This window comes from Monodon monoceros, unplaced genomic scaffold (genome assembly GCF_005190385.1).
Source record: "Monodon monoceros isolate NGI ecotype Baffin Bay Population unplaced genomic scaffold, NGI_Narwhal_1 Super_Scaffold_21, whole genome shotgun sequence".
NCBI lineage: Eukaryota > Metazoa > Chordata > Mammalia > Artiodactyla > Monodontidae > Monodon > Monodon monoceros.
In genome coordinates, this window is record NW_021703778.1 from 76,216,929 (window position 1) to 76,234,835 (window position 17,907).

The window sequence follows — 17,907 nt, forward strand, 5'->3', positions numbered from 1 at the left end:
CACACACACACACACACACACACACACACACACACACACACTGCTGTTCCTAAGGGGCTGGGCTTGGGCAGGAGGGACCAGGGCTCCCAACTCTGCTCTGAGGCTCTCTGCTATCTAGGACAGAGCAAGCAGCCACTTCCACCCCCTGCCTCTAAGAACCCCACGTACGGTTCAGGTTCCCAGGAATCACTTTGCTCAGAACCCTATCCCCTCCTTCAGGAAGCCCTCTCTGACCCTTCCCAGCCCACTCCATCCCCTTAGTGAGCAGGTCAGTACAGATCAGAGCTGGAAAGGAATCTTAAGTCCACTCTCTCCCATTTTAAAGATGGAAAAACAGAGGTCCAGAGAGGGGCAGCCCAAGCTCACATGGTCAGTAGCAGGCCAGGAACCAGAGCTCCTGCCCCCAAGCTGGACTCTGCACCCTGGCCTGGTTTCACAGAGATCCCAGCTCACCCCGGGGGAAAATATCAGCCCTCCCTCCCCAACAACTCTGGGACACGGGGCCCTTCACAGAGCACAGCCTGGGCCTTTAAGCAGAAGGGCTGACCGGGACAATTTTTCCCAAAATAGAAACTGCCTGTAGCCACTGCCTCCGGAGAGAAGATGTCTCATCTCCGGTGACACTGCTGAGGTTGTCCTGGTTGCAGGGCTAAATTACAGGAATGGGACAGCCTGTGGCTGTGCCCCCAGCAATCAGCCTTCTTCCCACCTCGGACCAGCCGGGGTCCTCAGCCTGACCACTGTTCACCCAGCTGCAGCAAACTCAGGGGCAGCCAGCTTAGCAGGGACATCCCAGCGGGACACCTCCAAGCCCAGAGAGGATAGAACTGCCATGTCCTTGAGCCTGCCCCAGTTCTCCTCGGTGCCACTTGAACCATTCCTACTGATGCTGCACTCAGCAGGGACGAAGAGCACGACCTACCACGCGACCCCCACCTGCATTCCCTTTCCTTTCCTTAAGATACATCCCCGCATGGCCAAGTCATCCCTGGAAGTGGGCTATTCTTACCCTCCACCTCAGCTGTGGCCCAGCTCACTGTACAGATGCAGAAACGGAGGGCCTTCAGGGATACTCTAGCCCAAGGTCGCACTAGGAGGCAGGAGAGACTGGCTCATCCAGACTGAGTAATGGTTCTCAGGTGCGTTCAGGGAGATGCCAGCACCACAGGCCACAGAGAAGTGCTGAGCTCACTGCCCTCGGGTTCACCTGGGTCTCCTCCAGTGCTCCGCAAATAGCCTGACAGCTTAGGACGTCAGGCCTCCCAGGACCCCAGGGCTGCGCAAGGTGGGAGCTGACAGCCCACTTCCTGCTGGGTGGTAGGGGTGTGGTGCTGGCCAAGGCTCGGGCAGGGCTGATACGTCTCACACCCCAGGCTCCCCCTCCCCACCAGCTGGGATAAAATTAAGAGTGCTGGGGACAGACACAAGGCCTTCCTGACTCAGCTCCATGACTCCAGCTCCCCCTTCACCCGCAGCCTGAGCAGCGGCCACTGTTCCCACAGCCTAGCCTGGAATCTAGACAGTCTGTAGCCCCAGCTCCCCACCTACTCCCCCAGACAGCCAGGCGGCTGGGAAAAGCTATATGTCTGTGTCTGAAGATGTTGGGCTGGGGCTTGAGATCTGAAGCCCTCCAGAGGCCACAGGGGAGGAGCCCCACGGCTCAGGTCATGCTGGCCACCTCCAAACAGTCACCTCGGCTCACATCAAGGCCACAACCCCAGGCCTCAGAAGAGGGGCCTGCACAGCCAATGCACAGCTCTAGTGGTGGAGAAAGGGGTACGTGAAGGGGCCCCGAGGGAGCCCTTGTCTGGGGTCACAGGGCCGTCAAAGTGAGGAGGAGATGCAGTCCCGCCCTGGGAAGTCTAGTCTGACGGGAGAGACCCAGCCTGGCCCCAGAGAGCAAGGCCCGAGGGGGAGGCCCGGCCCTACCCTGGAATCCAGTTGGAGAGGTGAAACTGTCCTACCAAAGCAAGCCTCCATACCACTCAAGCAGAACTGTGCTGGTACAGACCCCAGAGCTGCTCACCAAGCATTGCTAAGAACACAAAGGGAGGGGGAGGGCTGCCTGCTGCTGCGTGCAGTGTCGGGGGCTTTCCAGCCAGGACAGTCCTGCACAGGTCTGCAAGTATGAGCCCTGTTCCCCTCAAATCCTGGCTGTGGCTGCCAGGGTCAGGATATGGAGGGAGGAAGCGACTGCTCACCTCATTTTGCAGAAGAACAAACAGGAGCCCAGGAGCATTGCCTCCCTCAACCCCGAAGCACCCGCCCCTCCCGGCTCTGTGCCTGGTGATGTGCATGGGGGAGATGGCACCAGCTCGGCCCCAGGACGAGGCCTTGGCCCGTTCTCTACCCCAGCCCCAGCCCGGCTCCTGTACTGCCCGAGGCCCTCAAAGGGCCTGATTGTGCCCGGGAAGTGTCTGAGCGGCAGCAGCTCAATGAATACATGAAAGGAAGCTTTGTTCAGGTCACAGGAGCCGGGGGCTGGGGGCTCAGGGGCAGGAGGGCTGCCTGGAAGTGAAGGCAGAACCAAGCCTTCACAGCCAGGATCTGTGGCCCCTTGGCACCAAGAGGGGAGGGGGTGGCATTCAAGGCTCCACCCACGCAGAGGCTGAGCAAGGCTGGGGGCTGCTCCTAAAGAGGCCCAGCCAAGGGAGCAAGTGCCGCATCCCTAAATGCGTCTTTTTGCTTCCTTAGGAATCCAAAAGGATGGGGAAGGCGGACCAAAGCTAGATGGGTCAGAAACAGGCAGGAAGAGAATTCTGAGCAGTGGAAACAGCCTAAGCAACGGTGGGGAAGCTGGGGAAGCTGACCGTACGGTGGGTACAGAGACCTAATGAGAGAAGAATCAGGAAGGCGGGCTGAAGCCCCGAGTGTGATGGGGAAAGGGAGCTGCAGCGGCCCAAGGATACACCAACCCACTGCCTGTCAGTCTGCAGAGCTGCCCTCTCCTATCTATGAGCAGGGCCAGGATCCAGAAAGCCTCCTCTCTTCCAGCATCACCCCCTAGGTCCCCCTGCCTGACCAGCCCCCTCTGCTTTCCATCCTGGATGTCTAAAAGGAGCACCGTCTGGCACCGTGTCTCCCCCCTCACTCCCCGGCCTGACGCATTAGTGGCTGGCTAAGTGGGAGCTAAAAGTTCCCAGAATAACCCGGGGTTCAGGCAGGGGAGGGGGCTAGGGACATATGGGGTGGGCATGGCCCCAGGGGCGGGCCAAGCACAAGCCTCCACCCCACCCCCATGTGATTCTGAGCCAATCCTGGCTCCTTCTGGACCAAGAAAGGGCACAATCAGGCTGCCCCATACCCAGCTAGATTCCATGGCCCCCGAAGCCCCCACCTTCCTCACAGTGGCAGGACCAACAAGGCCCAGCCCCAGCCCCGCCAGAAATGAGGGTCGAGAAGATGGCTGGGTGTGAGGGGCTGTCCTCCCCTATCACAGGCCCCCAGCTGGGCCATCCATGGGGCTCTGATCCTGTTGGAACGAATCAGACCTTCCTCTCATGCCCCCCACCCTCCCAGCACAATCCCAGCAACCGACTGGCTGGGACAAGTGTGAACTTCTATGGAGTGGGTTTTCCTAAAGCAGGTCTGCCTGGTGGAGCATCATTCCTCCTCATTCACTCTGGGTGCTGTCCCCATCTGGTCCTCGCCAACCCCATATCCTCATTACTTGTGAAAGAGGGCTGCTCAGGGGGAGGGTGGAGTGGTGGCTAGGATCGGGGGCAGTGTCGTTACCTGTGAAGGGAGCAACAAGGGATGGACCCCACAGTCTGGTCTGGGCAGGGACAGCCTTCCAAGCTGACCCAGCGACCTGACGGGCCTTGAATCCTAACCTCAAGGAGCCCTTTGAGAGCAGGCAGTGAGGCGGGCTCTGAGAAGGGCAGGAATGCTGCGCCCAGCAGGGAGTGCCTGAGTCAGGCAGCCAGGGAGGCCGGAGCGTGGGGCAGGAGCCAGGCCTGCCTCGGACTGGAGGCCCAACCACATCAGGCAGGAGTCTCCTCCCACAGTCGTGCCCCACCTGAATCACCAGTCCCCCCTCACACCCTCACCAGAGGAAGAGGAAAGGCCCGTGCGGGGCCCAGGAATTAGCCTGCAGCCTCGCCACCCTCTGGAACCCCACAGGTCAAGGTGGAAGGGAAGGGAATAGTCACTAAGCTGAGGGAGGCACAGAGGCCAGAGAGGCCGTACCACTGGCCCAAGGCACAGAACAAGGGAGACAGGGGAGTTCCCTGATAGCCTGGTGGTTAGGATTCCAGGCTTTCACTGCCGTGGCCCGGGTTCAATCCCTGGTCAGGGAACTGAGATCCTGCAAGCCGCACGGTGCAGCCAAAAAAAAAGAACAAGGGAGACAGAAGCAGAGCGAGGCAGCAGCTCAGGGTTTCTGGTGCCCATCACCCGGCTCCAGACCAGGACCACAGCCGGAACTTCCTTGAGAGCCTCTTGATCTTCAAAAAGCTGTACATCACCTTCTCTCTGCTTCCCTGTGTCATCTCCTGCTCTCCACCCTATGCTCTCTTGCAGGCCAGGGGATAAGTCACTGACCTGATAACTGAAGGGAATCAACCAGCCACCAATCTTCCAGGTAAGACTCTGATCTCCAGGGGCCTTTAGCAATCAAAGCCTTAAACTCAAAGGAATGACTAACTGTGGAACTCTGCGTGTGTCAGATTGGTGGACGGAAACCTTTCAGTGGAGGGGGGGAGGCAAAGGAACAAATGTTTCGTCGATGTTGCCTCTCGCAGTATGGCCAGGCATGAGGGCACGAGCAGCCACTCCTCATATCCAGAAGCCCAGTTTCCGGGGTGGCACGGGCCCGTGCTAAGGAAGGGCTGTGCTTGCTGTTGGGGTGCTGGCGACACTCAGCAGGGCAAGGCTCCAGGCACAGCTGCCTGACGGGCAGAGCTGGTGTGCTGGGGCAGGCGGTGGGTCCTTGAGGCGGTACTTAGCTCATGGGGGTGTGGGAGGTGTGTCTCTCTTTATCAGCCAAGGGAACAGTGAGCTGTGTGCTGGGCTGAGGGGGAGCGTCTTCCCGCCCACCAAGGTCAGCCGTGGGTGGGAGGGGAGCGCATCTCAGGTGTGGGCTCAGCCCTGGTTCTAAAAAGCTTTGTGCTCCCTCTCTCAGCCAAGTGGCTGGTTGGCTGTGACTGTGACCAAGAGCTGGGCCTTCCTGAGTTTAGCTTCCTCCTCTGTGGACTGGAGGGGCTAAGGTCTAGGTTTTACGACCCACCATGACTCTTGGAACAAAACAATCAGGGTTAAGTTCGGGGGCGTTTGGGGAAAGCGTGGGGTAGTGAGTACTGATAAGCCAGAGATGGCTTCCTAGAGATGGAGGCAGCAGAAGAAACCATATGCCCATTTGCTTCCAGCAACTAGCTCACCAAATCCCCCAACCACCCTGTAAAGAAGGCAGGACAGCATCTGCATGCCCATTTTATAGACAGGAAAACTAAGGGCCTTCCACGCCAGCAAGGGCTGTGTGCTCTCTGCACTGTGCCACTGTACTCAAAGGACCAGAAGGCTTGGCTGGTGGGGAGATCAGCTGGGGCAAAGGCTTGTGGGTAAGAAGCAGTGTGGAGAGAAAGCTGCGTGTGTCCTGGGGGCGGGGCCGAGCCGAAACAGATTCCGGGGGCTCAGGGAGGGAAGGCTGGCACAGAGGCCCAGCCAGAGGGGGGAAGAGGCTCCAAGCCCAGGGAAGGCAGGAAGCCACGTCAGGATTCTGCCCATTCTTCAGCTCAGCAGGTTCCAAAAGCCCTAGAGTGAGGCTGAAGTCAGCTAGCTGGTGGATCCTTCACAGGAAAGGATGGGCAGAGGTGCAGGGCCTGCCCTTGGGCCCAGAGTCAGGGCAGGGGTCAGGGAGCGGGCAGAGGAGGGCTAAACCACCCCAAGTAGAAGAACGCAGGCAGGACAGGAAGACTGCTGAGAAACAGAAGGTTCCTTACCTCAGCCTTAGCCTGGGCCGGTGGGGAAGGAGGGAGGGGTCAGAGAGCAAGGGCAGTCAGCCAACATAGGCAGTTAGGGAGAGCTAGCAGGGGCCGGGCTGCCAGGGCTGCATCTCATCAGAAATCAGAGATGCCAAAGGAGGAGGATGATACTGACAATGATGATATCCCCACCCCCACCCCGACCTAACCATTCCATAGCATATACTATGTGCCGGGCACTTCTCTGAGTGTCAGGTGTATTAACTCATTCAATCATCACTGAACTCTTATAAGGTGGCTTCTCTTATTATGCCCATTTTACAGATGAGGGCAGCTAGACACAGGGAAGTTGAGTAACTTGCCCAAGATCACACAGCTAAGTGGTGGTGTGGAGGTTGACACTCAGGCAGACTGACTCTGGAATCTGTGTTTATAACACTGTGTTCCATAGATGAGCCCTTGGAAGCTTCTAGGCCAGTTTCTCCCATACAAATGAGGAGACTGAGGGCCAGAGAGGGTGGAGCCTGGTCAGAGGCTGCTTGGCCAATGAATGCCCGAGCTTCATCCACGATGCCCTAAAGACAGTGTGTGTAAGTAAGCGTGGGTGTGCAGGCCTGAGGTGGGGAGGGGACTAGGGATCTGGGGGTGTACTGCGGCACTGAGTACTGACCAGCGTACAAGTATCCCATGGTCTCTGCCCAGAATAGAAGTGCTGTGCAGTCTGGGACAGACTATAGAGAAGGGAGGATGTGCTGAGACCCTTCCTTACTATCCGACCAGCCAGGTTCCCACCCAACCTGCACAGGCAAAAAACACTCGCTTCTACCCACCCTGGCTCCTCAGCTCAAGAACCCACCATGGGGTCTTCCCTGGTGGCGCAGTGGTTGGGAGTCCACCTGCCGATGCAGGGGACGCAGGTTCATACCCCGGTCCAGGAAGATCCCACATGACGCGAAGCGGCTGGGCCTGTGAGCCATGGCCGCTGAGCCTGCGTGTCCAGAGCCTGTGTTTCGCAACGGGAGAGGCCACAACAGTGAGAGGCCCGTGTACCGTAAAAAAAAAAAAAAAAAAAAAGAACCACCATGGGTCCCAACTGCCTGTCCCAGCAGGGCCCAACTCCTCTACCTGGCAGTCAAGGCCCACCCGTCTCTGCTCATCTCTGCCATGGCTGAGTCCCGCTTCCACCCTTTGGCTTGTGCTTTCCCTTCCCCTGACTGCCCTTTCCCCTTCTCTCTAGGCACGTGGTCTTACCTGTCCTTTAAGATCTAGCCTCAATCCCCCTGGCTTCACAAAGTGTTCCAGACTGCTCCAGCCCTCACAGCTCCGTCCTCCCTCTGACCTTGTGCTATACACCATCTGGCACACGCTATCTTCTCTCAGATCACACTGTTTTGGTGCAATTTCACCTGGATTGTGGGATCCTGAAGGTGAAGGCCAGCCCTCCTCCTACTCCATGGTCCCTGGGCCAAGCCACGGCCAGGACTGGGCAAGAGGGGGCAGCTCAGAGCGCAAGGAGAAGCAGGACTGGGGTAGGTCAAACCCCAGTGTCAGACGCGGAGACACCTTAGAACAGGTTCCTGGGCCGCTGTTAGGGTGCCGAGCTTACCACAGTGACCTTCCTCCCTCACTAGGCTGGCCCAGAGCCCTGGGCCCAGAAGACAAAGAACACGAGCAGCAATCTGTGCCCCGTTCTGCACCACCCCACGTCCCTGCCTCTCTCTCTAGCCTGGCTCTTCCCCCTCCCCAGGAAGTCTTCCCCGGTGGCACCACCCCACACTGACCCTTCCTGCTCTCACTTCCTGTCACAGTCCTTGGCTGCGCAAAGTTCCTGACCTCCCCACGTGCCCTCTCTCGTCACAGGCCGCAGGCCCACCTCTCCAGGCACCAGCATGCCCCCCAAGGGCAAACCCAGGGCTTCTCCTCTTCCTTCCCCCAGAGGAGCGGAACACAGACCTAGGCACGGGGCAGGAACTGGCTGCCCTCCATCGTGAGGGCTGCCCCCAGGGGTGTGCTGGCTCAGAGCCCCAGCCCCTGACTGGAAGAAGGGGGTGCAGGAGGCTCGACAGCATCCGCCTAATCCCAGACTGCTGTGACGGTTAAACCCAGATTAGCCCAGGCCATGACACAGATCAACCTGCCCCCGAGACCTGAGGCCCAGCTGCCCTGAGGAAAAGACCAGAAGAGTGCATGGAGCTGGCCCAAATCTAAGGTCTTGAAGGGAGGATGGTCATGGCTGCTGGGGCTCCTGGGAGCAGACAGCACTGGGGCAGGGAGAGTCTGGGCTCAGCTGAACTGGCTGAGGAGGAAATGGGCACAGGGAGCCATAAGCCTGGGGACAGAGCATGAAGACAGACAGACAAGTGGAGGGAGGCCAAAAGCTAAGGCCAGGGCAGGCTCGGGCAGAAGATGTAGCCTGGTCCCAGCTCTGCCTGTCTCACTGGGTGATGCTGGGCCAGTCCCCATCATCTCAGAGCTCAGTTTCCCCATCTGTAGAATGTTGACCCAGCTGATCTCTGACATTTGTTTTCTGACATCAGGCTGTGTTAGCGTCATCCAACAAGGTCCCTTAGAGGAAGTGAGATAGAACTGGCAGAAAGGAGGAGGAGGGTGAGTTGGGTACATGGAGGGATGACCGGCAGGGCAATGGCCTTGAGGCAGGAAAGCATGGGGAGCTGGGGAATGGTGAGGGAAGAACTGTAGGAGATCAGGTGGGCTGTGTGCTCCAGCTGGAATGCTCAGCACAGTGACCCAGAGGGATGCAAGGGCCTGGAGAAGGCCAGGGCACAGTCCTGAAGACACAGCAGGGCCCAGGCCAAGGTGGGGGGTAGGGGTGGAACAAGAGGCTTGGAGGCTGACTAGACCATAGGGGGAAAGAAAGAGATGGATCAAACGGTCCCTCACTGCCTGGGCTGGCTAGGGAAGGGAGAAGTCCATGTTCTCTGATGGGGGTACCAAACAAGGGGCCACAGTCCCTGCTCTAGGAGGACCCCTTCCTCCCCCCTACCTCTCCCCCGCGCCCCCACAAAAGAGGAAGCTTCCAGGGCAGCCAGGCCTTGCCAAAAAAGGAAACCAAGAAAAGGGGAAGTTTTCTGGCCCCAGAGCTCTCAACCAGAGTACGGGAAGTGTGGTCAGTCTCTTGTGACATAGCTAGACAGCACTGCAGTGGCTGAAATGGGACTAGGGGTAGAGGGTAGGACATCAGGTGAGGGCAGAGCTGTCAACTCCAGGGCCACCCACTCCTACCACTGCCCCCTGTAGGCTGTTGCGCCCCACCCCCTAGGCTGATCCTCAGCTTCCCACCTGCACATTAGGGGCCCTGGCCTGGCCCTCCTCCAAGAAGAGTGTCCAGCTCTCCCTGCTTCTCCCAAGTGCCCAGCCTGGGTAGTGATCCACCCCTGCTGAGGTGAAGGTTCCTGGAAGGGGAAGCTAGGCAGAGGAAGGTCATCTGCCCCTCCCACACCTGCAGGGCCCGGCTGATGCTGGGGGAGCTCCTCACCCCATGGAGAGTCTCTGCTGAGGACTGGGCCTCCTCACCTGGAGAACTCCTGTGGTCAGGAGTCAGGCGGAAAGCCCTGGTGTCCCTGGACCCAGCCCCAGATTTCCATCAGGGAGCTGTGACACTGGGGAAGTCTTCCCTGCCTGCCATGGTCCTTCCTTCCTACTGCTGGGCTGGCTGTGGAAGGTCAGGTGGCATAGCTCAGATATCCCTTCCTGCATGAAACCCTCCTGGAGCCCCCAGGCCCAGGCTGACTCAATGTCTCCCTCTTGGGGACCCCCACACAGCTCCTTTCCTCTCCTTGGTCCTAGTTGCAAGTTCTGGGGTTTGAAATCCTGTCACACCAGGGTACTTCCTCCTGTCCCACCCCTCCCCAAGCTGGCTCCTATTCCTCTTGCCATCCTGACTTATCACCTCTTCCAGGAAGCCTTCTCTGACTGTGCAGACTGGGTTAGGTACCTCCTCGACCCCCACAGCTGCCTCTGTTACAGGCCCTGACACATTTCATTGTAACTGTAGGTTGACCTGCCTGTCTGTCTCCCCATCTACACGGAGAAGCCTATGGACACATCTAGTTTCTCATCCCTGGTCCCCAAGCCCAGGACCAGCACAAGGTTGGCCCCAACAAATGATAAATGTCAAAAATGCTGAATTACTATGCCCACCCTTGAGGTCACAATCCAAATGAGCCACTTCCTCCAGCTGATCATGAGCCTTCGCTTATGAGAGAAAAAGAAAGGAAAGAACACGAAACTAAAGGATTTCCCTGACTTCCCAGATTTCAATTTCTCCTCACTGCTAGGGTTTGAACAGACCGCTGCAGCCTCCACCTACCCCAGACAGGCAAGGGATTAGTGCTCTGATAAGTGTTAGCTCCTCCCTACACCTGCTTTGGAAGTTTGAGGAAACTGAGGCTCAGGAAAAGGCAAGCACTTGCCCAGAGTCGCAAGGAAAATCAGCAGAGCTGGGTCCAGAACCAGGCTTCCAACTTCCCATCTCTTTCCTCCACACCGTGGTCATCTTGGGCCTGTGCCAGCATCTACCTCACCCCAGCCTGCTCGTAGAATCTTCACTATTCAGGACAGAGGGGCCACAGGCCTTGGCAGGAAACTCCTGGTGACATCACCAAGCATCTCTCCCATCTCTCCCAGCTTAGAAAACCCCCCTCCTCCTGGGAATTGCTCCCCCACCCCGCCACCCTGTTCAGCAGGGGGAGTTCACCTTGAAGGTGATGAATACATCTAAGTTCTCAAGGGGGCAAGGATTTCCACTGGAAATGGTGATGCTTGGAGAGCCCCAGCTGTGACCTCATCCCCTAGAGGAGGTAACAACAACGCCCTGCCCTGCGGAGCGGCCCCATAATGGCTCCCCCAGCAGCCACCAAGTCAACAATAACATCCTGTTGTTTAACTGGACAAGGGTGAGGCCAGAACCAGCTGGATAAGTGGAGACTGGGCTCTGTTTCTTGCTGTGGACAAGCTGGCTCACCTCTGACCTTGGAGGTCAGGGCCTTCCTGGGCTTCTCCATCTCCTCCAACCAGGGATGGAATGGGAGAGGGGTATACAGCTTACACAAGCGTGCCAACCTCCTGCCCTTACCTTCAAACCACCCCCTCCAGTCCCTGCTGCAGGGAGGTCAGGCCCACAAAGTCACATCCTTGACTGACCCATGTGTCAGCGACAGCCCTTGGAGGACAACCTCCAGAGCCCTGGCAAGCTCTGAGGGTCAGAAACAGGTACAGAGCTCAAGGGTACCTGGCAGGTCAGTACTAGCACATCCCTCTCTCTGTCCAGAGCTGTTCTGGGCCAGGCCTTCATCAGGCTAGAGAGGCATCAACCGCCCTGAGAAGGGCAGGCTGGGACCCTCCCAGAGCTCCCTTATCTAATCTTTCCCTAGAACTTATAGGTCCAAGCAGCAGAAAATAAATTATGGAGAAGATCCCTCCATACCCATTCCAGTCCCCACACCTGTCCTGTCTTATAACTAAAAGCCCTGTCTAGGCCTCATGGCGAAGCAGCTCCAGAACCACCATTACCCTTGATCTAGTCATTCCTGGAGGCCACCGTCCGCATCCCCTCAACCCACTGGTATATAGGGAACTAGGCCTACAGCAAGGGTCCTCCTTTCACCCTACTCCTTCGTTTGCCCCGCCCAAGCCCATTCCCGTCCGACTACCATGTGTCACTCCACAGGAACTAGGAGGCAGCTGTCAGCTAGGCATACCATTACCAGCTGGTGGTCCTGGGGGACAGGTGGATGGCAGGGTCTGTCTGGGCAGTGGGGTGCCTGGCACTGGTGAAGAAGACCACAGACGGCCCTTGGACAAGATAGGCGAGGGGCTGGCAGACCCCAGTGGGGGTCAATAGTGTATTACCAAGCAGAAGGCATGGCCAGTGTGGCTACAATAGTGAACTGTGTGCAGGGGAGAGAGCACTTTGGAAAGTGGGTAAGAGGACAGAAAGCAGTTTTAAATAGCCTCAGGGTGGGGACTAAGTGCCCGAGATGGCGAGGCAGCATTAGGTGCTAAGAGGTGGGTGTGCATTAAGTATGTGTGTGGAAGGGTATCTTGGGAAGATGGGGGATGTGGACAAGCAGAGCCAAATGCAAAGGTTTGGCGCAGAGGGAGATTCCAGAACACTCAGATGTGGCCATTCATCTGCTTCAGCGTGTACAAATGCCATGCTGTCCAAGACAGCTAAGGGGACTGAAGCAAGGCAAAGATGCTGGGAAGGCAGAGGAAGCTCAGACTGGAGCTAATATGACTGAGGGGTGTGTAGGTGTCCACCATGAGTAGATAGATGGCCAGAGGTCCAGATGTCCTGCTCCACTTCCACCAGGAATGCCTCTCTGGCTGGGTAGCAGAGCTGGCCTCCAGAGTACCCTCTTTATGGCCAAAAAATTGCCTAAATCTTTCTCCACTTCCTAACCCAGAACAAGCACTGGTCCTGTGCCAGATCAGAGCCCCCTGACTGCACTGTGAGCTCACACAATACAGAGTGACCTTGGGCAAGTCACATCCCCTCCACTGCAGCCGCAGTTCAGGCCACTCGCTTTTTGAGCGGTTTTTTTTTTTTTTTCTTCTTCTCTCTCTGCTAAGAATACCTGCCCCAGATAATGCTCAGGCTCTGGCAATCCCTGCAAACCGCCTCAGGCATCAAAGGGCTCCCGGAGGGGCCAGATCCCCCCACCCCCCACTGCAAGGCCACCACCACCACAGGGGGGCCCAGAGCCGCCAAATTTGGGGACAGAGCCCAGTCAGCCTGGAGGTGGGGAAGCATATGTGTGCATTGCAGGGGAGGCGAGCTCAGCCCCTCGCGGCAGAAAAACCTCAAAACCCACCCAGCCGGCTTTCTGACCCATCGTACAGTGTGGTCTAAACTGAGGCGCCCCTGGGGGAGACTCCGGTCCCCCAAGTTCACATAACCACCAGGGCCTAAAAGCTGCAGCCCTTCCCCAGATCCTCTGCCTGGGGGTCCCAATGGCCGCGCCCCACCCAACGGGCACTGCCCCCCCACGCTGGCGCCGATTCCTGGTGACAACTGCCACGTGCGGACAAGGAGGGAGCGGCCGGTCCCGGCACTGCAGAGGCAGCGCCCCGGTGCCTGAAGCCTCCGCACCGCACCACGTCCCGGCTCACCACTGGGTGCCCACCCCCTTTACCCGGCCTGCGCTCGGGGCCGGGGCGGGGGCGGGGGGCAGGCAGCGGGGTCTTTGTTCCCGCAGCCGGAGCGCGGCGGCGGCGGCGGCGGCAAAGGGTCCGCGCCCCCCTTGCCGGCCCAGCCTGCGCCCCGCGCGACAGCGGAGACCGCAGCTCAGGAAGAGAGGAGCTGGGTGGGGGTCCCGGCGGGAGAAAGGATCCCGCACAGAGGCCCCACCGCTGGAGGACCGGGAGCGCCTCGGGGCCGAGAGAGGGGCCCTCTCCCTCCCCCCTGCGCCCGGGCGCTGCGGCTCCCGGCTGCAGGCGGACTTGGAGTGACTTAGCCGGGTCTCCAGCCCCCGCGGCTCTCTCGCCGCAGCGTTACTGCCCGCTCCAGTGTAGCAGCGCGCACATTCACACACTCACCCAGACCCACACGCTATCCGCGGGGACAGCCCAGGACCCGCAGAGCCGCGCGCACGCACTCCCTCCGGTGCCGCACACTCCGCACCCGCGCCGCGCGGCATCGGATCCCGCGCCCCGCCGCTCACGCGGCGCCACCTACCTTTCCAGACAGCGGAGATGCGGGGTCCGTTCCTCGGGTGGCCTTGGGAGGCGGCGACCGTCCAGAGCAGCAGCAGCAGCCGCAGCGGGAGCCCGGACCGAGCCAGCGGACTGGGAACGCTGGCGCGCGGGGCGCCGAGGGAGGCGCATCCGGGCGGAGGCGGTGTCATCCCGAGGCCCGGGAGCGACAGCGGAGAGCAGCAGAGACTGAGCCAGCGCCCGACAGCAGAGGCGGAATGTAGCGCGAGGCGGAGTCAAACGCCTGACCCCACCCCGCCCCCCCCCCCCCCCCCGCAGCCTCTCTCGCCTCCCGGCTGGCCAAGGGGGGCGCAGTGACCGCCGCCCGAGGAACCTTCACCACCTCTTCCTGGGCAACTCCACGGGGAGAACCCGGGTGGGCGGGAAGCAAGGCAGACTTGTGGTCTTCTGTGATCGGCTCCAGGTCCTGTCCCCTCTCAGGGCCTTAGATTCACTCCCCCCACCCCATAAAGGGATTGGCCTAGAAGTCAGGGAGGACCTCTCCTGAGGGCACAACCTCGCTAACGGTCAGTTAAGTGTTTGGACACTGAAGGCTGTAGTGCTCAGAGGATGGACTGGCCTGAGTGGATAACAGCTCCTCTGAGCCTATAAGCAGGAGCAAGATGCTTTTCCCTAAGGAGGGGGGGTGGGTTTCAGGCATAGGGTCAGTAACCTGTGGGGAGCACTCAGAGCCCCATCCTTGCTCTGCTGTGAGAACGCGGAATTTTCATCTTGGCCTGGCTCCCTCCCCTCCTTTCTCCTCCCTTCCCCAGCCAGCAGCAGCCTTCTGGGCTGCCTCCCCCCCAGCCAGCTGGTGTATGTTCAGAAAATCCAAACTCATTTCCATGTGAGTGGAGGGGGATGTAATTAAGAAGTCCCCTTCCCCAAGTAGAAAGAGAGGGGAGCATCCTGCATGCCCAGGACTCACTGTTGGGGAGGCAGAATCAGACCAGCTTTAAGTGATCTCTGCCCACAAGATGCATAGGGCTCAGCTGTGCAGGCAACCTGATGACCTGGTGGTGACCCCCGGCAGGGTCCGGCCCAGTCCCTCTGCAGTCATCTGAACAGCCCCAGGAAGCTCTGCCATCAGCTCATCTTTTCAGAGCCAAGTGTTTGCCCTTTGTAAAGAAGTCTCCTCTCCCTCAAACCAGAGGGGGTCCAGACCCTCCATCTCTGTTTCGGCCCAAGGTAACCATGGATGGGAAATCCACTTATCCAGTGCTTGCTGGATGTCTATCCCCAGGTGAACTGCACGGAGAGAAGACAGGTTGAGGAGGAAGGAGCAGAGGTGCATTGGGGCCTCCAAGACACACACACCTAGCTGGGCTCGATTCACATACTGCAGGCACCACCAAAGACAGGGAACAGGCTGCCCTGGCCCCAGCCCCAGCTCCAGCCCTCTGTCCAGCTCCACAGCCAAGAAAAGGTTATCACCGGGAAGTTCTGCCTTACCATTCCATATTTTGTTTCCAGCTATCCCTTCTTTCTTCCCTAAGTGCTCCTAAGATACCCCAACAAGCCAAAAGGTGAAATCAGGATGCCTCCAGAGATAGTGCAGGACTAGGTTCCTGGCCTGCTGGGTAGGGCCAACAGCTTCATGATGCCCAGAGGTACACTGCCACAAAGAGAGGGAGGCTGTGGACAGTCGAACGGCCCCTCCCCAGTCCTATACCCAAGCCTGTGGCCCTGAAGCCAGCAGCACGTCCTGGCCCAGGCTGGCCTCCAAGACTGACACTCTGTTTCCAGCCTCATCTGCTGAACTTTATGACCCCCAGTGTCTGCCCTCTCTGCAAGGTAAGCAAATTAAGAAATTGCCTGCCCTGCCTTTAAGAACTGAGAATTCAGAATTGATGATAACACTGCCCACGTGCACAGCAACTCACAACACACAACCCACTTCCACCTACGTTCTCCCTGCCAGTCCTACATTCTCTCCCTTAGTGAGCGAGAGAGCACATCCCTATATTAGAGAAGGAAACTGAGGCACAGGGAGGGAGAGAGATCTCCCCAAGCTCAGCTGATGGAGCCATGATGGGAACCTGGGTTTTCTGACTCCAGTAGCAATAGCTAATGCTGAGGTTACTATGTGCCGTGAACGTTTCATAGCTTCGTTTTAATTCATTTCATCTTCGCAAGCTTAAGAGGTAGGTGCTATTATTTGGCTCCTTTTGCAAACATGGAAACCAAGGAACAGAGAGGGGATGAGATGTGCTCAAGGTCACACAGCTCATTAGTGAAGGGCTGGGACTGAAGCCCAGGCAGTCTCTCTGGGGCCCACACCCTTATCTTCTATATCATAATGCTCTCAGTGCATCGCACCCTTCCGCTACTGCCTCCTGTGTGTGGCTGGATCCAAACGATCCTCAGAAAGACCCAGACAGGGGCCCAGGTTACCAGGTGCTGAACAGGAGGGCAGGTCAGGGGCTGGGCTCAGCCTCCCAAGAAACAGAGCAGCAGATGGAAACTGGGGCAGGTTCCAGGGAATTTTTTTCCAGGCTGGGGTGAGGGTGAGGGGGTAGTGCTGAAGACTGTCCCACCTCATGTTACAGGGAGGGCCTCTGGCTGGGCTCCTCCATGCTCATCTCAGCACCTGCTTCACCCCAATGGACACCCCGAGCCAGCCAATCTAAGGGCAAAGGGCCAGCACCAGATGGCAGCCCACTCCTGGTTGGCTACAGGCAGCCAGGAGAGGTGAGAAGCGAGCCCGTGAAAGTGATTTGGGACAGTAACTCTATAGCAGAAGAGTGCGACTAGAGTAAGGGCATGAAGGAGAACGGGTACCCAGGGTGGGGAGAGCACAGGACCAGTGTTTGGCGTGGACTTGCCTGCCTCAGGTAGCACAGGGAAATCAAACCAGAATGGTGTAGGTGGTGACAGGAGCCTGCCTTCTTCAGTGGGGCCCAAGGCTGGCTTTTGGGCCTGAACCAAGGACAGGGGCACAATCCTCACTCAGAGTCAATGCCGAGAAATGGATCAGCAGAGGAAGCAACAGATGTGGACGCTGACAGGTCTGAGGGGGAGGCACATTCCTGCCTTCCCCTTCCCTGCCACTCCACATGGGGGGAATAGGGGGAGGAGGCTGTGAGAAAGAAATGATGCGGGGGCTTCTATCTAGGAGAAACCTACTTGTAGAGGTCTTCCCTGTGGGCAGTGGAGGCACAGCCAAATCCAAGAAGCCCCTTGGGGAGTCAGAGAAATGGACACACATAAACCTGAGGTCCCAAAGCCGCAAGAGGCCCTGGAAGCCTTCCCCAGCCTTCCAAGTAAGGCCTTTTAGGGCCATACTCAGAGCATTCCTCACACTCCAGGCTTCCTCTGACCCCCTCCTCAGCCCTGATCCCATGGCTACACCTGGTCTTCAAAGGAGTGACCCACCCCTAACAAGAGGCCTGTGGGAGGTATAAGGAGCCCAAGCCCCCGACAGCCCCTTCATGAAGCCTCAGAGCTTGGTGCCCACCTAGGACCTGCAGCTACTAATAATAGCCAACTCTTCCTGTCCCCCCATCACCACCACCACCCATTGCAGGGGCAGAGAGACCAGGGTGATCTGTCTACAGGGCAGCTGTAGACAGCTCCAGCCCTGGGAGCCATGGGAAAGTACACTCATTATGACAGACAGCTGATTTTTCAAGAGAAGCTAAAAATGAGTTTTTGTTGAAACTCCCAATTTTAAAATATTTGCAAATAATTCAAAATTAAGATATTGATGGTCATGTAGGCCACATCTGGGAATTCCAACTTACTGTGTGCTCATGGTGTGTAGGCCCCTGTCTCACAGGCACAGGCATGGTCATAATAGCCTCAGCTACCACTGGACTTGGCCCAACTCATGAAAGACCATGTAAGGGCTCAGGGCTGGACCAAGCGAGGCACACAGAGGAAACCACCTTGGCTCATACAGACGCTAATACCACATCTCACCCTTCTCTCAGTGGTCTGCCCACCCTTAAACCTCTGACAGGGTGTCCCCTCTAGTGCCTGCCCCTCCCCTCCTACCCCAGGCTGCCTCTTCCTTCTAGGCCAGCTCAGAGCCACCCTAAATGAAGAACTTCTCAGAATTGCCACCACCTTTCTTAGCTCTGAGGGTCAATACTTCCCAGCAGCATCCCATTCCTGGATCTCTGTTCTCTGTCCTAGTCATTCTAGATGCATTTTTATTTGACTGGCCCTACCCTAAACTGCTAAGATCAGAGTCTGGCCGGCCAAGTTGAGAGACAAAAAGTAAAAATCCACAGGGGGATATTCAGTGATGAACAGGAGACTGGCAGAA

General features: G+C 58.1%; 1 protein-coding gene across 1 annotated transcript in view; it reads right to left on the bottom strand.

The window, feature by feature from the left end:
* Positions 1-17,907, bottom strand: part of SEMA7A (semaphorin 7A (John Milton Hagen blood group)) — a 33,183-nt gene that overhangs the window by 8,977 nt on the left and 6,299 nt on the right. Inside the window, exon 2 of the mRNA XM_029236791.1 lies at positions 13,621-13,826. Within this exon, the coding sequence (XP_029092624.1) occupies positions 13,621-13,789 (169 nt within the window). The 5' untranslated portion in view covers positions 13,790-13,826. The remainder of the gene's footprint in view (positions 1-13,620; positions 13,827-17,907) is intronic.